Here is a 26238-nt window from a genome sequence, read left to right as displayed (position 1 = left end):
GCTTCCCCTAAACAGTCTTGGAAACTACTCTAAAACCGTCCAGGAAAACTACCTCTCTGCTCTGGTTTGCTGGCTGTTGACACTGTAAAATGGAAAAGAAGCGAGAAGGTACTTATTGAATCCTAACTTCACCCTAATCTTTGCATTCTCCTCTCATTTCCCTGTTAATCCGACGGCATCCCCTGTAACCGTGATTCACAGGACTTGTGGAAACTCTTTTCTATGGCACTGTCATACTTCTATGTCTTTAGGGACAAATACTAGCTAGAAGTTTTGTGCTATTTGGGTGACTATACTTCTAAATATTCAATATGATATGTGAGCCAATGTCAAAGACTATCAGATAAATAAGCTCTGAATTGGAAGTCTCAAATGAAGAGAGAAAGGCAGAGGCAGAGGTAGACAGAGAGAACTAGAGGCATTATTATGCTAAGGAAAATAGTTCACCAAAGAGGACCAAGTCAAAAACTGTTTATATAGGAAGGAAAGACCAAATAAATTTTGTCAGGGCTTTCTATTTCGGAAGTCTACTAAACTCTGAAAATTAGACGTAAGCTAGCATATCTGCCATTTATTTTAGGTTTGGTAATTTATAAAACATTTTACCAAACATAATGATTCATCCATCATCCAGTAATTATAAGAGCCCCCTTGTCTTCCGGCTCTTAATGCCCATAAATATTGCTTTTGTTGAGGTCACCATTTATCTCTCATTCAAAATGTTAATAGCCTCCTAAGAGTTCCGCATACTTCCCTGTACTCACATGTTTACAGTTTGGGCTCCTGGCTAGAAAGAAGCCAGTCAAAAATCTTAAGTGTCCATATCTCATGGGCAACTCCCTTCTGACTTCTGTGTGTATTTTGACTAACATCTTTAATCTGCATTCATAATTTTAATTTATGAAGAACTTAAATTCAGCTTTTAGGCCTGTCAGTGATGTACACGCACATTCACTTTGTTATGACCAGTATAAGCAGTCTTATGATCCATACTTATCTCCCCTATCCTCCAGGTCATGTTCATGCTAAGCTACATATAAACCTTAATAGAATACCATCTGCTACATATATAACTTAGTGAAAATAGGAGGCAAGTCAGAGGTTGTCCTGAAAATTTGTATTTTAAATTATATTCCACCCACTTTAGGGAATTGGGAATGTTATTTGATAGCTTTGATTAAGCATGGCCAAGGTAGTAAAATTTCTTCCATCTAGTTTTTTCCCTCCATTATGCTGAAATACAGATTCCCCTTTACATACCCAAGAACGCACTGCCGAGTGCTTTAGAATTATCAATGACCAGAACTCCCTCAGGAGTGACTCCTTTTAAGTCCTGAAATCACAATTCTTCGAGGATATAAAGTGTAACCAATTTACCCTCCTTATCTGAACCAAAGTAGAGGTTTTAAAATTCATTCAGACCTAACAGGGAAGAGCACACCCAGGTAGTATTTTCCTGTTAAATACCTATTATTTAGAGAGGTGTAAGAGTTAGCTGGAGAATAAAGAATCCATATTTTTCCTGTCTGTGTTATATGGGTTTTGGGGATAGAAAAATTTAGAACTTCCAATGTAGTCATTTCTGTTGACAAGAAATTCAATTAAGTTGCAGCGGGGGTTGTTTTCCTGATAAAATCCCTGATTTTAGTAGTCCATCTGATATTTTAACACTTTATAAACTGTTTATCAGCCTTTCTTAGGCTTACCAGTAGGGAGAACAAAACGAAACAAAATACACGACATTATCTCAGATGGCAGCAACATCAGTAGCTTTGATTGAGAATATTATTTCTGTGGGTTGCATGTTCAGTCTTTATTGTAATTCTCCTTTGCCTACCATCCAATTTCTTTTAGACCCATATGGTGCCAATTTCTTGAAAGCTTATTGTAGTAATATTAAAAATCTCAATCTAAATAGCAAATTAGCCCCCGAATCATAAGGAAATAAGTCTGTGTGGGCTCACAGAATTTCCCCTTCAGGCCTTGAGATTCTACTTATCTAGTTCTTTGTTTTTTATGAGAAATAAATTACTTTTAATGTTGCATTTTATAAAGGGCTTAAAATGTGTGTGTGTCCCCCAAAGTGTTTGACTTTTGTGGCATTTTTAGAAACAATCATGACTTGAAAAATCTCAATATTTGAGTGATGATAATAAAAATTGCTTTGGGCTGAAATTCTTTATTTTGTATCAGAGTCCACAGGAAAATTTTACAGCTAAGTAATAAACCTGGAAAATAAGGGCTTATCGTGGAAATGTTGACAGACTCTAGCAGGTGCTACTGTAATATCTTGAATCTGATTTAAAAGAAGTTTTCAATAATGTTTTTCCAAGCCAGTCTTTTGGGGAATGCACGTTAAAAAAAAAAAAAAAAAAGTTTTCCACTACCTCGATGATTGATGAAAATGTGAGGAATTTGTGGCCAGATACCTTGGAGTACCTGTGAATAATATGAAAAGCATGGAGAGATTACTGTCCTGTGAGAAGCCACCTATTAAAGTCTCACTGCATAGAGACTTTTCGATAAAATGATAGTCCATAGGTGCCATATGGATTATACTGGTATGTTCTCAGATAAAGGTAGTAATGAAATAAACTGTCACCCCACTTAATTATGTTTTAATAAAAAAAAATAGGAAGATAATAACAAGAGTAGTTGTGACTAAGACTGTGATTCTAGAAGAAATCAAGTCTATGTATTTATATATATAGTGCGTGCTCTCCCATATTCTCCACAAAATTATGGTACAAGTTACCTGGCTTGGATCAGTTTTATACTTTAAATTTTACAGACTATGACAGGAAATAAGAAATAGCTCCTTCAATTATCTAATTAAGATGCAGAACTAGTTAGGCAGGAGTACTATCAATTTGAGGTCACTGTCTTGCCCTGTCCTTAGATCATATAATGTAGTGGTCCTGAGAGAGGCAACATGTGGAAATGCTTAAATCTGTTTGTGCAAGTATCACGCGTTCATGCTTATTAGTTATGTGACTTTGGACAAGTTACATAACCTCTCTGAGTCTCAGTGTTTTCATGTAAAATGGGAATAATATAAGCAATAACAACAGGAGTAATAATATCTAACGTTATTGAATGTTAGTATGTATCAGGCATTGTGCAAGATAGTTTTCACATATTAACTCATTTAAACATATAATTGTGTCTATCCTATAGTTCTTTGTAAGAATTGTAGGCTGGATAAACAACAATGTCCTACTGTATAGCACAGGGAAACTATATTCAATATCCTGTAATAAACTATAATGGAAAAGAACATGAAAAATAATGTATATATATGTATAACTGAATCACTTTGCTGTACAGTAGAAATTAACACAACATTGTAAGTCAACTATACTTCAATAAAATAAACTTTGAAAAAGAGGTATTCCATATAAAGTCCTTTGCCCAATATTAAGCATAGCCTCAATGCAAGTGTTAGCTGATTTGGCTATAGGATTGATCTTGCTTCAAGAACACTTAGGTTAAAGACATAGGGGTCATTACTTTCCAGTATTGTTACTGCCATGCACTGTCATCGCTGGTCTACATGAAACCAAACTATTATAAGACAACCTGTTCCACAAAAGCTCTGATCAGCACCAGTCAGGACTGATTGATTGTATACCAGGGACTGGGAAGAATTCATGAAATTGTCTCAACCCTACCGTGAAAGATCTTTACCTGTATGCTCTCGGTTTAGGCATTGCCAGACATTTTTCCAATCAATAGTAGAAACGAAGTCATTTCAGTTTGGTGTTCTGACTTGATGTGCCAAAGCTTTAGAGAAATAACCATCTAAAATTTTTAAAGCAAAATGTAAACAACTAGACTGAAAAATTTTTTTCAAGATATATATATTTCACAAACGGAGTACTAGCACCCAGATTAAGAACAGTATCTCGGGCTTTCCTGGTGGCGCCGTGGTTGAGAGTCTGCCTGCCAATGCAGGGGACACGGATTCGTGACCCGGTCTGGGAAGAGCCCACATGCCGCGGAGCGGCTGGCTCCGTGAGCCGTGGCTGCTGAGCCTGCGTGTCCAGAGCCTGTGCTCCACAACGGGAGAGGCCACAACAGCGAGAGGCCTGCGTACTGCAAGCCACTCTAACCCATATTAGCTATATTTTTATGGAATTCTTTAACCTTGTATAGAAATTAACTTAAGGATATTCTTTTATTTAGCACTTATGCATTCTTGAGAAAGCTTTATAAATTCTATTTCATTCTAGCAGAATAACTGGTAATTCTTAATACATACTAGAAAGAATTTGAAAATACAGGGGAATCATTCATTTTGTCTTAAAAAATACAATATTTAAAATTTTAAAGCTCTAACTCAATCTGACATTTAATCTACAGGGGTCTTCATTAAAAAAATCCTTGGTTTAAATCTTATACTACAATTTCTAATAGAGCAGCCCCATTAGTAAACTATATTCATGCTAATGTGCTTGCTTGGGGCAATAATCATCAAAGTCCCTAGTTCTAGTCCTTGCCAGTGAAAGTGCACTAGGAGTGGGTGATGTAGTACTGTAATTATACAATCAGCCTTGTCAAGGCATAGGGCATTGGGAATAGCGGAATCCTGAAGCTGAAAATGAGGCTAGCTGATAGATGACTGTCATTAAGCTCTTTTTTTGTTCACATGAAGGATAAAATCTTTGACCCATAGCCACTCTTTATGTGCTCATAGCCGCTCCCCTTCCTTTCCACAACTACACATATATTCTGTTCATCTCTCACCTTCGCCGATGAAAAATAATAAACATCTGCCAACAACCTCCTTTTAATCAATCAAATTTAGATAATGAAAAGTCAAATTTTGCACACTGTTTAGCCTAATATTTCTAATCATGACGATAAATGACTCTTCCCATCCTGTGCTCCTTTCCATATTTAATTGAATATTGTCGAATTTTGGCTACATAGAACTATTCTATATTTAAAACATAAATTCATCTTACTAATATATTTATATTCAAGATATAGAAAAAAGCACATATGTACATATATGTATATGTGTATATTTATGTTTGTAGGCACATACACATACACATGTATCATACAAGCTGTGTACATTTTATTTTATCACATATGGTACTAAATATAATTATTCTAAATTTTTTTTTTTTTTTTTTTTTTTGGCGGTACACGGGCCTCTCCCTGTTGTGGCCTCTCCCGTTGCAGAGCACAGGCTCCGGATGCACAGGCTCAGCGGCCATGGCTCACGGGCCCAGCCGCTCCGCAGCATGTGGGATCTTCCCGGACCAGGGCATGAATCCGTGTCCCCTGCATCGGCAGGCGGACCCTCAACCACTGCGCCACCAGGGAAGCCCTAATTATTCTAAATTTTTTAACATTCTCAGAATGTAGAAGATTGGCATAAAGCCTTAACTGCTTTCTCTCATTCACCTTCAGCCTGTCTTCATTATTAACCTTATTTTCCTCCCTTCTGGCTCCATGCCCTTCCGGGTTTGATGGGGCTATCTCTCTTCTGCAGCCAGTGACCTGCTAAACCACTTTCCTATGGTAATTAGAAGGTGCAGAAGTAGGAGGGTAGATGTTCCCACTAAGTAATTGTAAGAGGAGCTAATACTACATTTTGACTGTTGCGTCCCTCCTAGGTCACATGGCTACACAGAACCAAGTTTGTCTTCTTCATAGTCACTGTTTTAGAATATTTTTGTGCGAATCTATAGAGGATATCTTTTGAAGTAAGACTCTTCTAAATAATTAATGCTAGAATCAAACAGTGTATATATATATCAGAGTATTATATATCTACTGTAATGTGGGAAACAGTAAATTTTAAAAAATATTAAAAAAATAAGTCATTGTTACAAATATAGATCATGGCAAGACTTGAGTACAATTAAAAACAAAGAACTAGGAGGTTTTGTGTAGTTATAAAGTGATGATATGAGGTCATGAAATACTTCTATATCTTGATGTGGTGGTAGTTACATAAATCAACACGTGATAAAATTGACAGAACTATACACACACAGACACACACAAAAGTTTATGTAACACTGGTGAAATCAGAATAAGCTCTGTGGATTGCACCAATGTCAAATTCCTGGTTGCAATATTTGTACTATAGTTACACAAAATGTTATCAGTGGGGAAATTGGTGAGGAACGAATGGAAACACTCTTACAATTTTTTGTAACTGCCTATGAATCTAAAATTATTTCAAAATAAGAGTTAGAAAAAAAAACTATCTGTAGAAGAATTTGGGCAGGTGTAGAGGAAGCAAATCTGTGTCTTGCCTTCATTCCCAACATGGTTTTTCTGTTTCCAGTCAAACTGCTTGATCTCCTCATCCTTTGTTTCTCCTACGTGCAGCAAAATACAAGTCCTAACTCTCTGAATTACTATAAACATCTTGAAATCAGTAGGAAGAATGACATTGTATGCATACATCTGAAGGATCATGATTATATATCACAACTTCTTGACAGCAATATTATAACACCCATCTACCTACACAGTTTTAGAAACAAAAGCCACAGGGGAGCCATAAACTAGACATGCAGGTCCTGCTACTTTGATTCTGCATTTAAGAAAATCACTGTGCTCCTAAAACCTGCTACAATACCAAACTTCATTCACATAATCATGACTAATAGATGTAATTGTGAACACTTTACACACATAAAGTACAATTTAATGCATTCGGATTGTAAAGCTTTCAGATTTGTGTCAAAATAAGAAGTACATTAAAAGTACTAGCTATACATTTACAGTAAAGAAATTAAGTTCTTTCCTTCCTGGATTTGTATGGTAGCTGAATGAAAACCTTTGCCATTATAGAATGGAGTAACTTCCTGGCTGAATTAGAGTTGCTCAGCATGTCAAACAAAGCCACAGGCAAAGCAAAGCAAAAGGGAAGCTGGCTATTTTATAGGTTAGACAAGAAACAACCTAAATGACTCCTCTAAGGGAGAGACCTTCATATTTCATGCAAACCCCAGGAAATAATTAAGGCTTCAGTGCAATTCTGGGACCTGTGCTCTGGAAACTGACTCAATAAACTTCATTTTCAATCTGGTAAAATCGAGATGCTCTCTTATCCCTTACTACCTCTTTTATATCATCCTCCTTTAAGGCAATGAGAATTTAGCACATAAATAAAAAGCAGGAGGTTGATTCAGGGAGGGGATAAACATGATTCAAATTCAGTCAGGTGCTTTATCACCAATTTGGGAGGTTGCAATGTTATTAGACATTCTGATATAAAGATGGAGAGGAAAAACTATTGGTAGCGAAGAGAGATAAAAAATAAAAAGCCCTTGGAAGGTAAACCGAAAACACAAAAGTACTTCAAAGTAAAAATAAACTAGCTGCTTCTATTCCAGAAGGGGAAAAAGTTCATTAGACCCTTAAAAATTATCATGAGATAATTAAAAGTAGATGATCTTTTAGACTAAATCTCTATAATACTGTAGGAGTTATTTCACCTAAATTACAAATGAGAAGTCCACAAATCTTATGGAGTCAGGGTAAGGGGTACTGGCTGTCAGTTGGTCTAGGCTGGGGTGACTGGGTGATAAATGAATTCAGATTGTGGCTTTGTCACTATGACCTGTGGCCTTAAATGGATTCTGTTACCTGTTTAGTCTTCATTTTCCCCATCTTCAATACAGGCACATCTATGGTCTTAAAGCTGGTCTCTGTGAGGACCTAGGGATCCCTCAGGGTACCATGAAGCCCTTTCAACGCCTTCTATTGCTATAGGTATGGCTCAGTTTTATTTGTTTAGATTTTCAAGTAAAATTTCACTTGACAAAACAATTTCACGTTTTAAAATTTTTAAATCAGTGAAATAGATAATCTTCTGGAGCTCCTTGCTGTGCCAAAGTTTCAATAAATTCTGGTATTCATTGTTTTAAAGATTTACCATCTCCATAAAGGAACTTTGGGCTGGTCCCTTCTGTGTGATTTTTCTGTTATTTTTCTTTCTTATTGTACACAGCAAATTACTTTAAGATATTGATTTGATTTGTGTTTTGTGCTTGCTTCTTTAGAATAAATAGGAAAAGCAGTATGTTTCTAGTTTGGGCGCTTCATCTTGAAAGGGATTTTACACTGTAGTACCTAAAATTATAATTCCAAGGCAACAGCACCCAGGCGATAAGCCTCTCATAGGTTTTGTGGTTTGAGAAATTGACTTATTTCTATCTAGCCCTGGAGGTGAGGGTGGAACATAAAAGAGGCTGAACCCAACAACCTAGAGAAAAAAGATTAGGTTCTCTAAGACCAAAGAGGGAAGAGGGAATCACTGGTGGCAGTTCCAGAAAGGGACTGGGAATGGGGTGGGGTAGGGGGAACCTAGCCTCCTACTCTCACTCTGTCCCCACAGAAGTGCTAAGCCTCTCCCAGGATGGTGTGTACATGGATGCCCAGGCCCTGGAGGACTGAACACCATGAGACAAGGATTTATAGGAACATGTCCCAGCTAGCTTGATGGAGAGAAGAGTCATGTGAAGTACAGCCCAATCCTCCAGTCACCCCAGTCAGTCCAGTCTAGATCAGCTGACACCCAGACAACCCCGCAACATGTGAATGAGCTCAGTCGAGATCCCAGAGCCACCCAGCACACCCAAACTCATGAGCAATAAATACTCATGTTATATGCCAAAATAAAAAAGAAAGATGAAAAATTATTTGGGAACTATAAGGATTGTGCATACTTGACAGAAAGATTGGAGAACTCTGCTTCTGTAGAGCCGAACAAGAGCACCTTCATGTATGAATTATGAAGGCTGGAAAAATGGAGACTCTGCTCCTGTTTACCAAGCATCTGATATTCCTCATCAGATTCTTTGATATCTCTAGAAAAATCCTTATAGGGATCTCCCAATACACGATTAAAATGGAATTTCTGGCCAACTCTGATAGGTGAGTACCAAGCTGCAATCATTTTAATTTAGAAAAAAATAAAAACTAATGTGATGCTCCTCCAATCTAGTATTTCAGACCAAATTTATTTCTGTTTAATATGAGGAAATGATGAAAAGACTTCCCTTGGACAGATTTGTGTTTTGTCCTGGAAAAAAAAATTTCAAGTGAACCCTCTATTATGCAAACATATAGAGATCCTCTTCTGAAATGGATGGCCTTGAGAGCACTGTTCTATGTGATTACAAAAAGAGGTCAATATTTCCTGAGCAATGCTATGTGTTAGACAACATGTTAAGATATTGACACATGTTGTTTTATTTAGCTGTTACAATAACCCTATTTGGTAAATATTATTATCCTGATGTTTAGATAAGGAAGTTCACAGAGTTTACGGAACTTGTGCAAAATTTCACAGCTAATGACTGGTAGTGTTGGGATTCAAAGCCAGATCTAATTGCAAAATCCATTTGTTTTCATCATTATAATTATAGTAGGTTCTCAATGGAAGTTTGCTATATTCATGAGTACAATAATAAATGAGTACATGAATAAAAACAAAAGAAAAAAGGAATATAATAAATGAGTGCAAATTAATAAAGAAATATATGTATCTGTGTTCTGTAGAAACTATTATCTAAATTTTCAGATTAATATCAGTTGTTTCTATTTATTTATTAATTCAAATTTGATAAACATAGCTTTGATTCCTTTTATGCAGGCCCAAGTATTTTCATTTGGCAAAAGGGAAAATGACTCTCAAAGCTCTTATTAACTATGATTCAAAATTCAAACCCAGGTTGTATTTCTCTGTGGTTCATACTTTTTCTGCTACACTACACTATCTTTCTGTAAAAGTCACACTTAAATTAATTTTGATGATAATAAATATTAAACAATATGTTGTAATTTTACTTGCTATTATAATAACATATACTAAGCACTGAAGTTTTGGTAGCAAATGTGTAAAGCTGATGCATGATCTCATTTAACCATCACAGGAGGTAGACAAATGGAGGCTGTTGCCCATTGTATAGATGAGAAAACAAATTTAGAGACAGTAAGGAATTTGCCTAAGTCATACAGATGATAAGTGATAGAGCTGAAACTGGAACACAGTGCTGCTTCCTCCTAAATTCTGCCCTAAAATACTGCTGTGTGATACCATACCTCATCACTCACTCCATGAGGTAATGTTTTTTGTTTACTTAGTTTTTGTGTCTCTCTTCCCCAGTGGAATATAAAAACTGTGATAGAGGAACTTGTTCTTTCTTAAAATCCCAGATCTTGGGATGGTACCTGCTACATCATAACTTAATATTTTTTAAAATGAATAAATAAATGATTTTTCCTGGTTAAGCAAAGACTGTAGATATTCTCCTTTGTGATTCAAAAGTCTAATTTAGAAATAGGTCTAATAATGGACAGAGACCCTGCAAAAATTCACTCATTTGGCTGCTTCTTTAGGGTAAAAAAAAAAATTGAACATTGTCTCTTCATGAAATAATCAACGACTTGCCCATGATTCTGAGTGCAGTTCTTCATCCATCTACTATTTAATAGCAGGACCTTGGGAAAGTCACTGAATGCATTTATTCTGAATAAAATTTTACCATTGAGTCATAGTCATGCTACTGAATTTCTCTAAAGATCTAATGACAATTCATTAGAGTATATAATGCTTTCAAAGATAAATAGTAGCAGTAAAAATGATAAATAATAAGCTAACTTTCATCCTTGTCTCTTCCAAACAGTGGCTGTGACTAAAAAAAAAAAAAATCTCTCTATTTTAATTTAAATTGTGAAATGTCATTAATTGGAGTCTGTCTATGCCACTAACACTATGGCTTCTAATTCCAATATATCTCTTCTATTCCACTGTTATAAAATATAATAATTTTCCTGTATCACAACATACCCCCCAAACCCATTCAATTAGTATTCACAAAGTCATTATCATATTATTAAATGTATTTAATAAATGACAATTTTATCTTTTCTAGAATGTTAGAAGTATTCTGTCTCTTCTGTAGAATATGTATTTATTATTTTAAAATTATATATATGTGCATAAGACTGAGGTCGTATTTAAATATAGAATTTGGTCTTGACCACAAACAAACCAGAAGTTTCAGCACCCAGTTCATGCATTTAACTGACATCAGACATTCAGATTTGAGTCCAATTTTATTCATGTAGAAGGAAATGGCTGAGTCAAATGGGAAATTACTATTTCCTGTCACTCTGTGTCGCTACTGCTAGAGAACAATGGAAAAAAAGGAAAGAACGAAAGTAAATGAAGGTTCTGCTCATGTTATACATTTAAACCTTAAGGAAGACTTCATATCTGTGTACAGAAGAAAAGTTTATTTAACACAGAAATCTGCTCTCCTTCCAATCATGGTGAACTATGTTTCTGAACTGAGAAAGAGAGAAATTCTTTTCTCCTCTTTGCCCCTCACACTAACTGCCACTCTGCCATCAAGAAAAAAGAAAATTAAGATCCACAGACACCTCCCAATAGCTACAAAAATTAGATTTCACAATAGAATTCCCATTAGCTCCAACTGGGAATATTATGTGGGCAAGAAAAGTAATCTGGAGGACAGACAACTTAAGAGTGTAAAATTTTTTTAAAAAGTTTAATTGAGAGAATCTATTAAACTGGGCTAAAATTCATGTTGACCTTTGAGCAATACAAGTTTTCTTAGAAATCATAAATGTTGGAATCAATCTATTTGCAAAAATATAACTGAAAGAGTCTTTATATATAGGCAGGTCTAAATTATTTTGGTTAAACATATTAGGTCATTTTTGCTCTTTGAAATATCAAATTATCTTTATTTACATTTCTTTTCAGAGGAATTTTAAGGATGGATCAATTTATAACTTAGTCAGACAATGAATCATCTTGAAGTGTACAATGGACCACTGAAAAATGTTTTTAGAATCATCTCTTTAACTAGTTCCAATTGTAAACCACTAAAAAAGAAAGCCCTGGTAACATTACATCTGAATTAAACTGCAAATCATTAGAGCTCCAGAAGAAAATCTGACAGTAAAGAAAAATAGGCCAGCAAAGCTCTGAGGAAGGTTTCAAGAGTTTGAAAAATAATGGTGGCAGATACTCAGTACTCAGGCTTTAAAAATGCAGTAACAACAACAACAAAGTCTCAAATAATCTCCTTAGAAAGAAGTCAGAAGATAAAATCTATGCAGTAAAAGGAAGTTAAACCCACTTTAACCTTTCTACCTTGAGATTGAGAAGTTAGAATTTTCTCTTTGCTCCTCCCCGGTAATAGACTATCTATTCAAAAATTACCCTGACCTCGCTCTTTGCCAATTCACTGCTGGTTTCACATGTTCAACATTACAAACAATTTGATTTCCTAACATGAAAATTAGAGGTCACAATAATAGCACATGTAGAACAGCAGCTTAGGAACCTGTGTAGGAAAGCACGTGAAGATAGGAGACAAGTTCCTTCTTCCAAAAAGTAGAAATATTAAACATGAGATGATCTCCTCCTACCCTCAGTGTGGTGTAAGAACAAATGTTAAATCTTTCATACTTGAGATTTTAAAATTGAGTAGTTTTGAAATGACATCATGAGGGTGTTCTAACTATGAATGTATGTGTCTTTCCTTATTGTTTTCACCTCAGATATTATCCAAAATTATAACACGTGGTGGACACTCTTACTCTATGCTAAGCAGCATTTTTAGCACAAGTATTACCTTATTCTCATAACTGCTCTATGAAGTGAGTACTATTATTATGCTCATTTTCAGGGGGCACAGAGAGATTAAATAACTTGTCAAGGGCCACACAGCTGATAACTGAGGCAGCTGGGATTTGGACCCATTCAGTCTGGTTCTAGAATCTGTATGCTTAACACAAACTAGCACCAAACTATACATTTTAAATTCTTAATTTATAGTGTCACTTGTGAACAGTATCAATACTGCATGGTAGCTCACAGAATAGTTTTGAGCTTGTTTTATCATAATATTTTATATGTAAAACATCAATTAAAAAAATTCTCCCATAATTAAATGAATATCTAGCACTTGATCCTGAAAATGTGACATAGACCTTCATGATAAAGCAATAAAAAATTTCCATGAAGACAATAAAAAGTATTATTCATGATGGAATCGTCTCTTTTATGGGCATGATGATGAGACACAATTACAGACAAAATGTCACGCTCCTCCACTCCTCAAATTCAGGACGAGTGCAAGTGACTATAAGCTGCAGTGGTGCATATATTTGGAGAGGAAAGGGTAAAGAATGGTTTAAAGACCTGGCTCAGGAGGCATCAGAGTTACTGATACAGAATCCAGGCGTTTCAACCTACTGCTGTGTCCTTTAGGACTTAAGTTCCTCCATTTTCCTGATCTATAAACTGGGAGAATAATGGGTCATACCTGCTAGAGTTTCAGTAAAGATTACATAATACAAAATATATAAAGCACCAAGCAGATGCCTGTTGTGTAAGACACGCTTTACCTACATGGACTCACCATGAAATTCCTTCACTAAACTCACATACACTTTTCAGAATCTGCCAAGTTGTCTTTTCAAAACTGCTTGCCCAACTTGTTAGCAACAACTCTGAAAGAAGGAATTCTCACAATTATCTTCTATCCTTGATTCATTAAGCCCCAGGAAGGCATATGGTATTATACAAACATTAAATAATAATACGTTCTGCTCTGCTTACCAAATTAAATCAAGTTCTAAATGCAGCACATGCAGAGTGAAAATGGCTGCTGATAAGAAGAAATTTTGGTGTTGAAATTTGTGTTTCTGTTACATAAAATGTTGTAGAATGATGTACCAATGGAAGAACGGAAGGAAAACTTGGAATATGGATGAAAGTTTAAAAAAATACTTTCTTCTTTATATATAAAAACATAGATTAGTGGTTATAATATTTATTTACTCGCTGTGTGAATTTAATCATGTAACAGATTCTCTGTGACTGACTTTATCTGTGAAATGGACATACTAATGATACTTACCTTATAAGGTTTGTGATGAGAAAAATTAACTAATGAATAAAATATACAGAGTAGTGGCTTACACAGAGTAAGTGCTTGATGTTAGCCATAATTATTATTTCTTCTACTTATGTTACACTTTCCACAGGTATTTTATAACGCAAGTATAAGCTGGTTATTTTATAGCATCATATCTCCCCTTCTACCGGTTTTGTCAATAAATAAAAGGGATGCAGCCAAAATGAAAGTGGGTATTGGAGTAATTATGATGGTGATATCTCACTTTCATAAATTTTCTCAGTGAGAACTGGAAGTAAAGAAAAGCCTCTAACTTACTGAAATAATTATTTGCAAAATACTTGTGTTGACTCAGACCAAATTACTCATATTCTACAGACATTTCTGAAACAATTCTCTACTTTGAGGCTTTTGACCTATAGCTAATAAAAGAAGATTGTTTTTAAATACTCCATGATCTAGGAGCTGAGCCAGGGATTTTACATGAGCTATTTTATTTAATCTTTGCAAATCACTATGAGGAAGTTTATTAGTTTTCTATTGCTATAACTCCTTACCACAAATGCAGTGGCTTAAAACAATACAAATTAATTTTCTTGCAGGTCTGGACATCAGAAGTCAAAAATCAGTTTCTAAACTGGACTAAAATCAAGGTGTTGGCAGGCCTGCTTTCCTTCTGGAGATTCTAGGGGAGAACTTGTTTCCCTGCCTTTTCTAGCTTCTAGAGGTCGACTGTATTCTTCAGCTTGTGTCCCCCTTTCTCCATCTTCCAGGCATATCACTCCAACTCTGCTTCCGTTTTTATATCTTCTCTCTCTTACTTTGATTCTTCTGCTTCCCACTTATGTGGATCCTCGGATTACACTGGCCCACTTGGATGATCCAGGATAATATCATCTCCCCATCTCAAGATCTTTAATTTAATCACATCCTCACGATGCCTTTTAACATGTAAATTAACATGTTCACAGAAGATGGGGATAGGACATAACATTTTGAAGGCAGGGGATTATTTTTCAGCCTACTGCAGGTAGATAGTACTATACTCATTTTGTGAATGAAGAAAAATGTAATAATTATTAACTCCATTAATACACTGAGAAACAAAAATTCAAAGAGGTTGCATAATTTACTCAAATTCACAAAACCAAAATGTGGGCACTGGCATACTAATGTAGGTCCTTTTGACCCTAAAGCTGTTTCCACTACACAATTCTGCCCCCAAAGTAGGAAAACAAGATAAAGGAAGGACTCCCTCCTTAAGGGTAAATTTTTTTTTCATTTTCTTTATGAGTTAAATATATTTATTAAATATATATTGAATAGCTACCTACATGTAAGACCCAATTTTAAGTGCTGGGAAAAAATATGAATCAGACCAAATCAGTAACTACTAGGTAATCTCATATCTTCCCATATATTTGAATACTTATAACTCTTAAATCTATATCTACAATCCTGACCAAATTCAACTACCTAATTGATAGCTCCATTTTCATGTTCAATAAACCCTGTCCATTTGCCATGTCTGGAACTGAACTAGCCTTCTCCACCTCAGGCAACAGCACCACCATATTTCCCTCCCTCAGCATCCTCTAATCGATAATCAAATACCTAAACTGTCTCAAAAATGTTTCATAATTTCATTAACTTCTTATTTTCATTACCCCCAGACTTCTAACTGGCATCTTCATTTCCATTCTTGCATTGCCTCAATCTAATTTCCATACATAAATTGGCATGATCTCTTTAGAAAATAAATTAGATTATATCATGTCCAGGGCAAAATACTTCAATATCCACTGCATTTATAATAAAATCCAAATTTTCCATGCTACACAGTGTTACCACATACCTTGCTCTGTTTAGGACATTTGTGTGCCTGTTGTCCCGGCATAACTAGTAATAGAGCCCCCTTTCACTCTTAAACTTGTTCATTCGGATGACAAATTACATGGTCACCATATATATAGGGCTCTGTGTTATCTTTCCTCTGCCTAAATTTCTTCTCATAGCCAAAGTCTCTCTCGGGACTCAGTGGGGTCTGTCCTTAAGTCTCCCCTGTAATTATTTTTCTTCAAAATCTAAACCAAAGTGTTTAATCCTGTATCTAGTTGTTTTATTTGTTGAATGTTTATTCTTACCATTAGACACCGCAGTCTACATAGTACCTGGCACATGGTAGGTGTCCACACATATTTATTAAAAGATTAATGACTAAACAAATATGCCATATAGTCAGAGAGTTATATAAACACGCAGTATAACATTTAAATAATACAATACAAACTAACACAGAAGAGAAGGAAGTTACTTCTCTTTAGAGAGAAAAGAGTTTGACTTCACAAGGGGAGGAAGCCCAATCAGTGTTGATGGATCAAAAACATCATGCTACGTGAATCAAGAAGTATGAGAAAAGATTTCTAAGCAGAAGGAATGTCATTTACAAAGGCAAAAAGATTTTAAAACAGTGTGATTATTCAGGGAACTCAAAGTAGCTTCTATTATTAGAGTGTACAGTCTTGCATAAATGATATATTAATGCCATGAATCCCTAAGGACAAAACCTAAATTATGGAGAAGACTGCAGGAAATATAGAGAAGAACTAAGAAATTCAAAACTTGGTTTTGTTTTCATTTATAGTGCTAGGATGATTTGAGAATGTCTATCGCACATTTACATTTAGCTCACCTTATAAATTATAGAAGTTCTTAGATAATTAAATCACTTTTTGAAGAGTGATATTTCAAACTTCATTACTGTAAAGGATCCTCTCCGTTGTGAGTCTGCCATGTGATATTCACAAAACTGTAATACACGGTCCATAAGGAGACTATATCAAGATTTACAGTACAGAAAACTCAACTGGGCTTTTCCCTCAAATAATTTTTTGGGTTTGCATTTTAAGAATTTTCTCCAATTTCTTCTTTGGGTGATGTATTTTTATTCACTCTCAGATTGTAAAAAGAAATAGGCTAAAACTACTGGATTGACATTTTGGCCTTTACATTATACAAATGCTAAAATGATCAGATCTGTAGAATTCATAGAACATCAGGTCATATTTTGGTGTAAATAAGAGTGAGAATAGTGAATTAAAACTCATCCCAGACCTATTTATCTTGGTATAGAAAATTGTAATGGCTTCTTTGAACTTAAAGTATGCACTCCAAAGTTGCACACTGGTGGACTACAGGATGTGAAAGCTTTGCTTGGCTCCCAGGGTGTTTCAAAAGTTTGAGCCAAGGTTTAAATTTAGAGAAAAATCCAGAATTCTGGCCCTTCCTGAAAGTTTTGAAGATCCGTTAACTCAGGTGGAAAAAAAAACATAGTCCCCAAGAAGCAAGTACATGTTTTCTACTTCACATAGAACCATCTCCTTCCATCACCCCAGGTACTGAAATCCACATCACTCTCCTAACATACGTTATATGACTGAGACCTTGTGCCAGACAAAAAAACAAAAACAAAACCAGGAACAACAACAAAAAGACAACTATTAAAGACCAATCGAGAGTTATCAAAATGTCTAGAAAAATGTTTAGAATTTGATCATTTGTAATTCTGAGAATTGAACGTACATGCTACGCTAACAAAATCATCTAAAAATGGGACAACTCAAACCTTCAATCTTTTCCTTCTTGAATTTTGTTAACTAAACTATTCCTAAACAACAACAAAAACAACAAAGCCAAACAAATCCAGTATAACAATTTTTCCTCCTGACCAATAAGTTATTTGTTTTGGTATCTGGTCAATATAACACAAACATCACAGTACAATAATCCCAAAATATATAAATAGATTATGAGATTGATCTGTGGTTTGAATGAAAATACCTCCCTATATCTTTCAATATAGCAAATATAATTTATTTTATTTAAATAGACTGAATACCCAAACTGTTCTAGATTAGGAAATATAAAGACAGAAGTGATGGGCACTTACCTTAGCTATCTGGACACACCAATTAAGCAATAGCTGGGATCCAATGTTATCCTTGTGTTCATGGACATAATCCAACAGGCAGCCATGGGGCATAAGCTGTGTAACCAGCTGAATGGTTGGGCTTAGACACACACCCAATAACCGGACTAAGTGTGGATGGTCCATACTTGCCATGATCAGAGCTTCCTAAGAGAAAAAAATATAACACCATTGTTTAAACTCAAAGTTCTTTACCATTATAGTTATTTGCCCTGTACTAATAGTGTTGATAATAATTTTGAAAATGTACTCTCACTCAGTGGAATCAATTAAAAGTGAAAAGACATTATTGTAGCTATTATATTTCTAAAGTGGTTTAATTCAAGTGAAATTAAATGAAAAATAGACTATACAAAATGGGAAATATTATAGAATAACTGCATATAAAATTAATAGCAGTATTTTCTCTTTTGTGATATGAATAATAATAGATTTTATTTACTGCAAAGTAAGTTGAAATTGAATCCTAATTTATACTGTAGATTTTTAACCTTTGATCTTTGGTTCTAGAGTCCAATAATCTGTACAAATGCACTTACTTGTATAAGGTGGCTCAGTTACAAATAAGGCGATTCAAAGTTAACTCATTCATTATTGGCGTGGATTCAGACAGCATACACAGGTGTAATTTATAAATTATAAATATCATTATAAACAATTACAAACAATATGCCTATTGTGAATTTATGCAGAAAGATAAACATTTTAATAAGACATTTTGCTCCATAACTTTGCTTTCACTCAAATTTATTTCATTTTCAAAATTATAAGTGATGTTTATTCATAGAACCATAAACTTTGAGAGCTAGAGGCGAGATTGTACAAATTTGTATACTCCAATTTTCTCGTTTCATGAAGTGAGAAAACAGTTCTAAATTCTTTTTCATAATCATAAAGGCAGCTTTGCTTAATGGAGATAGAGTGTGGACATATTATGGTTATTTAGCACATCCTAAAGTTAGCCTTCAATCAACAGTTATTTTAAGTAACTTCAGTCCAATTTGAAATTGATATGACCTTATACACACACAGAGTGGGTGACACATCCATGGCAATTTATTATCAATCAGTTACCTATATGCAGGTATGCATATAGAATATGTGTTCATTGTACTATTCTTGAATATTTCTTGTAGCTTTGAAAAGTTTCAAACAAATATTTGAAGACAGAAAGCTATATTGAGCTTCTCTTTAAGACAGCATGGCAGATTGATATACACATTTACCTCCATTTCCTCTCAATTCTACCATTTTAACAACAGAGTAATTAATAAAAAGCCAAAACCAATAATCACAAGAAGAAATGAGGATGGAATGCTAAAAGTAGCAAGTGGCTTACTAGTAGTAACTGACTTAGCAAACGTAAGAAATCTGAAGCCTAACTTAGTAGGGGGGAAACTGAAAAGAAATCCAATTTGCCCCACTTGTTTACACACCAAAGGCTCAGTAGTGTTACACCACGAACCACTATACATAAATGAAGCAGGAGGGACTGACTTCATCAGGATTTTTTCAAAGTCCATTTAGGATGCACTTAGACTACAGATCTCCTTCTCCCTGTCATCCTTAGGAGAGGCTAAACCAAAGGGATTGTGGACTGAATATCAGGCAATGGAAAGAGAAATACTCTGGTGAAAATAGTAGGATCATGTAAATTTATATATGGTGAAAGATGGGGCCACGCTCCAGTTTCTTCTCCCAAATGGAGCTGTGACTTCAAACTTCTGGAAGTCTTGTTTAAACCTCAAATTCTACATCCAGCAAAATTTGAACCAAGTGAGTAAATATACAGACATATCTGTTCTTAAAAATGATTATCGGGGTTTCCCTGGTGGCGCAGTGGTTGAGAGTCTGCCTGCCGATGCAGGGGACACGGGTTCGTGCCCCGGTCCAGGAAGATCCCACATGCCGTGGAGCGGCTGGGCCCGTGACCCGTGACCGCTGAGCCTGCGCATCCAGAGCCTGTGCTCCGCAACGGGAGAGGCCACAACAGTGAGAGGCCTGCGTACCGCAAAAAAAAAAAAAAAAAAAAAATTAAAAAAAAATGATTATCTCACATTTCCTTTCTCTGTTAGATGTGCTCATTTAATAAAAGGTGGAAGGCAGTTAAAAAAGTACATTTAATTGAGGAAACAAGGAAATGACAGAAGGGATACTCCAGAATAAAAGCTATACAGAAGCCTGAGATAGTAGCCAGTCCAGACTGCAGTAGGACATATTGCTCTGGAAAAGATGATGCAAGAAGACGGAATTGATAGAAAACCTAATGAGTTTAAAATGCATTAAGAGTATACATATTTTCCTAGCTGAATCTGACCATCAAATTAGTGATAGATACACAGAAAACTAAGCAAAAGTAAAACAAAGAAATGAATTTGAGGTAAAACACAAGATACACACAAGAAAAGAAAGTCATCATAATTACTATAAAGCAGTGGTCCCTAACATTTTTAGCACCAGGGATCGTTTTCATGGAAGACAATTTTTCCATGGACCAGGGGTGGGCAGGGGGATGGCTCACAATGATTGAAATGCATTACATTTATTGTGCACTTTATTATTATTACATTGTAATATATAATGAAATAATTATACAACTCACCATAATGCAGAATCAGTGGGAGCCCTGAGCGTGTTTTCACTTGCCACTCACTGATAGGGTTTTGATATGAGTCTGCAGGCCATTGATTAACTATAGTCTCTGTGCAGTCAAACCTCTCTGCTAATGATAATCTGTATTTGCAGCCGCTCCCCAGTGCTAGCATCACTGCCTCAGCCCCACCTCAGATCATCAGGCATTAGATTCTCATAAGGAGCGTGCAACCCAGATCACTCACATGTGCAGTTCACAGCAGGGTTTACACTCCTGTGAGAATCTAATGCAGCCACTGACCTGTCAGGAGGCGGAGCTCAGGCAGATGTGTGAGCGATGGGGAGCAGCTGTAAATACAGATGAAGCTTCACTCGCTCACCCGCCGCTCACCTCGTGCTGTGTGGCCTGGTTCCTAACAGGCCACGGACCACTACAGGTCTGTGGCCTGGGGGTTGGGGAAATCTGCTATAAAGCACAGCTGCAGCTGGGAGTCGTTATATAAGCATAACAACATAAACATGAAACAATATAAGCAAATATCATATGACTATATTGGAAAATGAAGAAAAGGAAGATTTATTTCTGCAAGGTGGTGATGGGAAGGAAGTGAAGTACATTCCTGTTGTTCACAATGAAAAGTTAGTATATGATGCATAAAACTGAAAAATCAAGAGTTGACAGTATAAGCATATTATTTAGATAGAGAGTTAAGTAAAAGAGGAAATTGCTGAAAATTGAAAGTGATTACTTGGGCAGTGTAAAATGGGGGCAGGGAAGGAAAAGAGGGTCACTTGTGACTGCTGTCTTTCACCATTATTAGCCTTGAAGGACATTATTCACTTTTAACCTCCACTACTATTTGAGTAGTGTTGAGTTCAGCTGAGTCTAAAGATTATTCATAATTATGGGGTAAGTCTGACAGAGTATATAGATTTTACTGGATACAGCCAGGGTCTTACGTGAAATATAACATTTTATTTCTTGAAGAAGGAAGGGTGGGGCAGTATGAATATGTGTCCAGAGAAGGGATAGATATAAGGCTAAACAGAAGAAATAAGTTGGTAAGGGGGTTTCAGCCTAACTCAAGGCACATTATTTTTGAGGCTTTTGTGGGCAGAAGCTGAAACTGTTGTTTTTCAGGTGTTATTCTCAGGTGGTACCAATCAAATGGTCCCGAGGTAGGACTTCTCAGTGGCTCAGAGAAAAGAGAAGCTCCACATGGAGACCAGAGCTGGTGAGAAAAAACACTGTAGATACTACAGGGTGACTGCAACTGGGAGACTGTTGTGTAAGATCATAGGAGACACGCAGCCCTTCCCAAACTATTTGGGAAGGCTTCCACTGAAGTTGGGAGTTTCTGCACAACTAGCAAAGCCAGAAATTTGAGTTATTGCTACTAATATGGCTCTATTTGGATCCAGGAGGTGGAAACATTTTGGTTTTGCTTCCTGTATATTTCAGTCAACATTTGAAATAAAGCAAACTAATGTAATTATAAGGAGAGTACAAATAGAAATGTTAGCCAAGTTGCATTATCTATTATTTAATGTAGTATTTTTATTAACTAATTAAATAGTAATTAACATTAATATTAAAAGCATAAACCAGAGGATTCCTTCACTGAATTATGACATGCACACACATAGACACCAACAAATAAGCAAAACATAATTAAATTAAATATCTAACTCAATCAAGTATCAAATTAGATATTTAATTAGATATTAAATATTAGCTATCTGATTAAATTAAATGTATGCTAATTGCATTCTATTTCTCTTCTGGTGGCTCTAGTTTTTCATGTCCATCAAATCGACCTAGATTTATCACTATAAGGGTAGCTTTCCAAACCCCACTCCCAGATAATCAGGTCTCGAAGTAAATCAGAATCTACATTTGTAGCAAGATCCCTAGGAGAAATTACTGTAGGAAACATAGAACTTTGAGAACCCCTGGAACATCTCCATCAAATGTATGTCTCTATCATCCATTGCAAAGGAAGTAACATGCAACAGTTGTTTGATCATCATTGTAACTCTAGGAAGCAAAGGAGGCAGCCATTCTCAGCTGTAACATAAGGAAACCAAGGCTGAGCAGAATTACCGCCCCAGGTCATATGATGTGTAGGCAGCAGGATCAGTGTTAAGACTCGGGTTTTCTGATTCTTAGTACAGTGCTATTTCTTAGGACAGTAAACATACTGTAATTTTAAAATTTCCATTCTATCAGCACTTCGAACTGTAGATGCTTATTTATTAACAAGAAGACAGCACCAAACACCTGACTTTAGCCATACCTGAGTGAATTGGGTCAAATTATATTGATACTTTAGCTCCTGAGGAGCAACTCAAGCAACAGATTTGCACCTACAGGTAAACTGCCATCACTTACAATATGCTTTCAGAAAAGGCCGAAGAAAATATATTTCTCTGATTTCCTGTGAGTATTATTTGGTACAGGCCATTTCCTATGATATAGAACACGGTGAAATTTAAGGTAAAAGAAAGATTTTAAGGTTATTTCAGGCCTTCTTTTTCAGGACGAAATACATAAACAAATTTTTTTCTTTTACAACTCAAGGAGTAATGATATTTCCATTCTAAATATGCATGTGAAAAGTTTACATCAGAAGAGTGTAAAAAAGTCCCATGAAAGTTCTCTTTTAAAAAATCTATTTGTAAGTCCTGGCAAAAAAGCTGGGGTTGTATTAAGGAAAATTGCTCATCACACTACAAAGAGTATTTGAAACCAAATTGCAGAGTATTTGCATAACAGTTCTCGTTTTTTGAGAAAGAAAAGATGAACACGACGATACTAATTGTAGGTTTTATTTTTTCATAAAGGAAATAGCAGATGGCTTTTTTGGGGGATAGGGGAAGAAATAAAGAGAAGAGAATGTGGATTCATTTAGAGTGATGAGTAGGATGGAAAGGGAAAAAAAATCAATATTTTAATAATGGAGTGTTAGGTTTCAATAAATTACTCTATGTTAAAATTAATAACGTCCTTTGTTACCTATCTCTGTGTGGGGCCTATGGAAGCAATTTTGGAATCTTTGCTGCTGTCACTAGAAAATGTCACCAAAGGCCACTGGAATACATACAAGTTGACAGGTATATTATCTAGTTTTCCAGAAATGAAATTATTTTCTGTCTTTGTTTTCCCTTTTGCTTTACAAAATTTTTCTTGTAGGTGAATTAAATAGTTTTCTCATTGGACAGAGAGGAAGGCTGTAACAGGTGCTACACTGAAAACTCTAAAGCAGAAACATTTTTCTTTACGATGAGTTCTGGTTTCAATAAGGACATTTTTTTTTAACTATCAAGGGATGACCAGGGCATAGATAAAAAGCTCTGAAGCATGTGTGCCATTATTCTCTAGCCTATGCTATTTGTACCTCTATTTCATTCTGAAGGAAAGACATTTCTGTACAATAATAAAAGTGAGCAATACCATTTGTCACACTAAGGCATCATTTTGCCCAGCCTTCAGATGTTAAACCTTGCCACTTAAGCTTGTTTTCTCACTCATGCTGTTAGAATTTCACAAAAAGAAAACAAAAAACAAAAAACATATGGTCATTGAAAACTTATGGGCTATTCTGTTTTTGAAAAATGTTAACTTCAGCCCAACTTTCACTGTTTCATTATGTCTATGGACCATTAATTCAATACCCTCCAGCTGAAAATGGGGAAAATCTCATTGCCTCAGGGATAAGATAAAAAAAGGGGGATAGAGAAAAAGAAAGGATAAACAATTAACACAGGCATATAAAATTGTGCTTAATGAAACTGTCAGCAGACTTATGAATGCTTAAAACAAATGCCTCTCCTAAAGATAGTGGGGGTGATGATGATGAAGAGAACAAAGAAGATATTAGTGACAGCAGTGATGAAAAATGAGATAAAATTATTGGTCCATAATAATGTTTTACAAATGTGTTTTGCTGCAGATGGTACCCAGATAATAAAATAAATGAAAGCTGCATCTGTTCCCTCATGTCTAGAATAAATAATAATTCACTAGTGCAAGTAGGTGAGCAGTAATTAGACTGAATTAATATGCCATCAGTTTAAGTGTGTCTACATTGCTCAGTGGCACTCCTTTCCAATCCCTGGTATCATTTTTGTGAACTTGAACAATCAAATTAGGATCTTTCTAACTTTTGGAGTCAGCAGTTTTCCATCTCTGTTCTCCATCATTCACCCATTTGCTGGCTGAATTTTAGATCTACATATTACTTAACAATGCTACACAATTAAGACCTTTGTGAATAATTTTATACAAGGTAGAATTTTACTTTCTGACTGTGTTTTCTATCTTCCCTCTACCCCTAGTTATACTGAATTTCTCTCTATCCTTATTATATTTTCCTATCCTATGGTATACATGTATTCACTTAAAATATTTATTGAGGACCTGCTATGTGCCTAGCACTGTGATTGAAGCTTCTCTATCCTCATGAAGCTTTCATTCTCCTGGGAGAGGCAACACAATATACAGGAAAACCAAATAAATATAAAACAGATGTATAAGTAAGTATAAATTGCATTAAGGGTTATGAAGAAAATAGAGTATTGCAATAGATAATAAAACGGTGGTGGCAGAGCTATTTTAGATAAGGGTAGTCAAAAAATGTGCCCTGATATCAGAATTATGAGAAGTCAGATAGACAAATATGAAGAAAGAGACTGAGAGCTTGGCAAATTCTGGAAGCTCTGAGAATACCCATGTCTGGAATTTAGAAAGGGCTGCAATGGCATGAGATAAGATTGGAAATGTAAGTAGGGGTCAGACCATGAAAGGCCTTTAAGTTATGGAAAGAAGACTGGATTTATTTTTAATAATTTAATTTTTTAATGCCTGTTTCTGTTCTGCTTCACTTATCTCTCTCTTAGCCTAAACGCCAATGTTAACTATTATAATAAAGCATTTACCACATCCTATAATTTTTCCCCCCGATATTCCCATTTTGACACCCCTTGGCCAAAGACAACTCCCACCATTTGAATTCTCAAACTTTCCAGTGTTGTTAGAGAAAAGCATAGATGCATGGAGGTTTGTCAAATCTCCTGACTTGATCCTCCAAAAATAGCCCTTGGTTTTAGTTTTTAATTTCTTATTGACTCTTTATTACATTTATTATGACCTGTATCTCTGAGCAGGAAAAATAAAAACAAAAACAAAACAAAACAACACTTTCTACCTTTCACAATATTTACTCTGTAAAATGTGCTCTTGACATCTTTCCGTTGTGTTCCTTTGGATAATTTTACCTTTGTTTATCTCTAGTATGACTTTATTTTCACTCCATATTGGCACATTCACTGTACCCACAAATATATTTAGATGTCTTATATTCTAAAAATGAAAGTTCCTTCAATTTTTCCACTTCTCTACTTTGAGAATATTTGCTATTCTCATTGGCTATTTCTTCATTTTATAGTCCTTCGCTCCTTAGGGGTCTAGTTTTTCTGCAACTTTCCTACATTCTAACTATTCAAAGTACTCTTGAAAAAGTCACCAGTAACCTCCTTATCACTAGTCAATGAGTTATTCCCTCATTCTTAACATTTTCCTGAGATTCTGCATGCTGATACCTCACTGACCACCATCCTCTTTTGAAAATCTCTCTGTGATTGATGATAGCATTTTATTCTATCCTGAATCTTCGGTCTCTCTGAGTATTCTTATTACAGGTATTGGCACTGCTTTTCCCTCCCATA

General features: G+C 35.5%; 1 protein-coding gene across 4 annotated transcripts in view; it reads right to left on the bottom strand.

The window, feature by feature from the left end:
- The window catches only part of ERBB4 (erb-b2 receptor tyrosine kinase 4), a 1127099-nt gene that overhangs the window by 150177 nt on the left and 950684 nt on the right, over nt 1–26238 (bottom strand). For all 4 annotated transcript variants that reach the window (XM_027122307.1, XM_027122329.1, XM_027122298.1 and 1 more), the window contains exon 20: nt 17881–18066. In XM_027122307.1, coding sequence (XP_026978108.1) covers nt 17881–18066 — 186 coding nt within the window. The remainder of the gene's footprint in view (nt 1–17880; nt 18067–26238) is intronic.

This window comes from Aethalodelphis obliquidens, unplaced genomic scaffold, assembly GCF_003676395.1.
Source record: "Aethalodelphis obliquidens isolate GAN/ISIS:26980383/991018 unplaced genomic scaffold, ASM367639v1 scaffold2, whole genome shotgun sequence".
In the NCBI taxonomy this organism is placed as follows: domain Eukaryota; kingdom Metazoa; phylum Chordata; class Mammalia; order Artiodactyla; family Delphinidae; genus Aethalodelphis; species Aethalodelphis obliquidens.
This window is presented reverse-complemented; position numbering and strand designations above follow the sequence as displayed.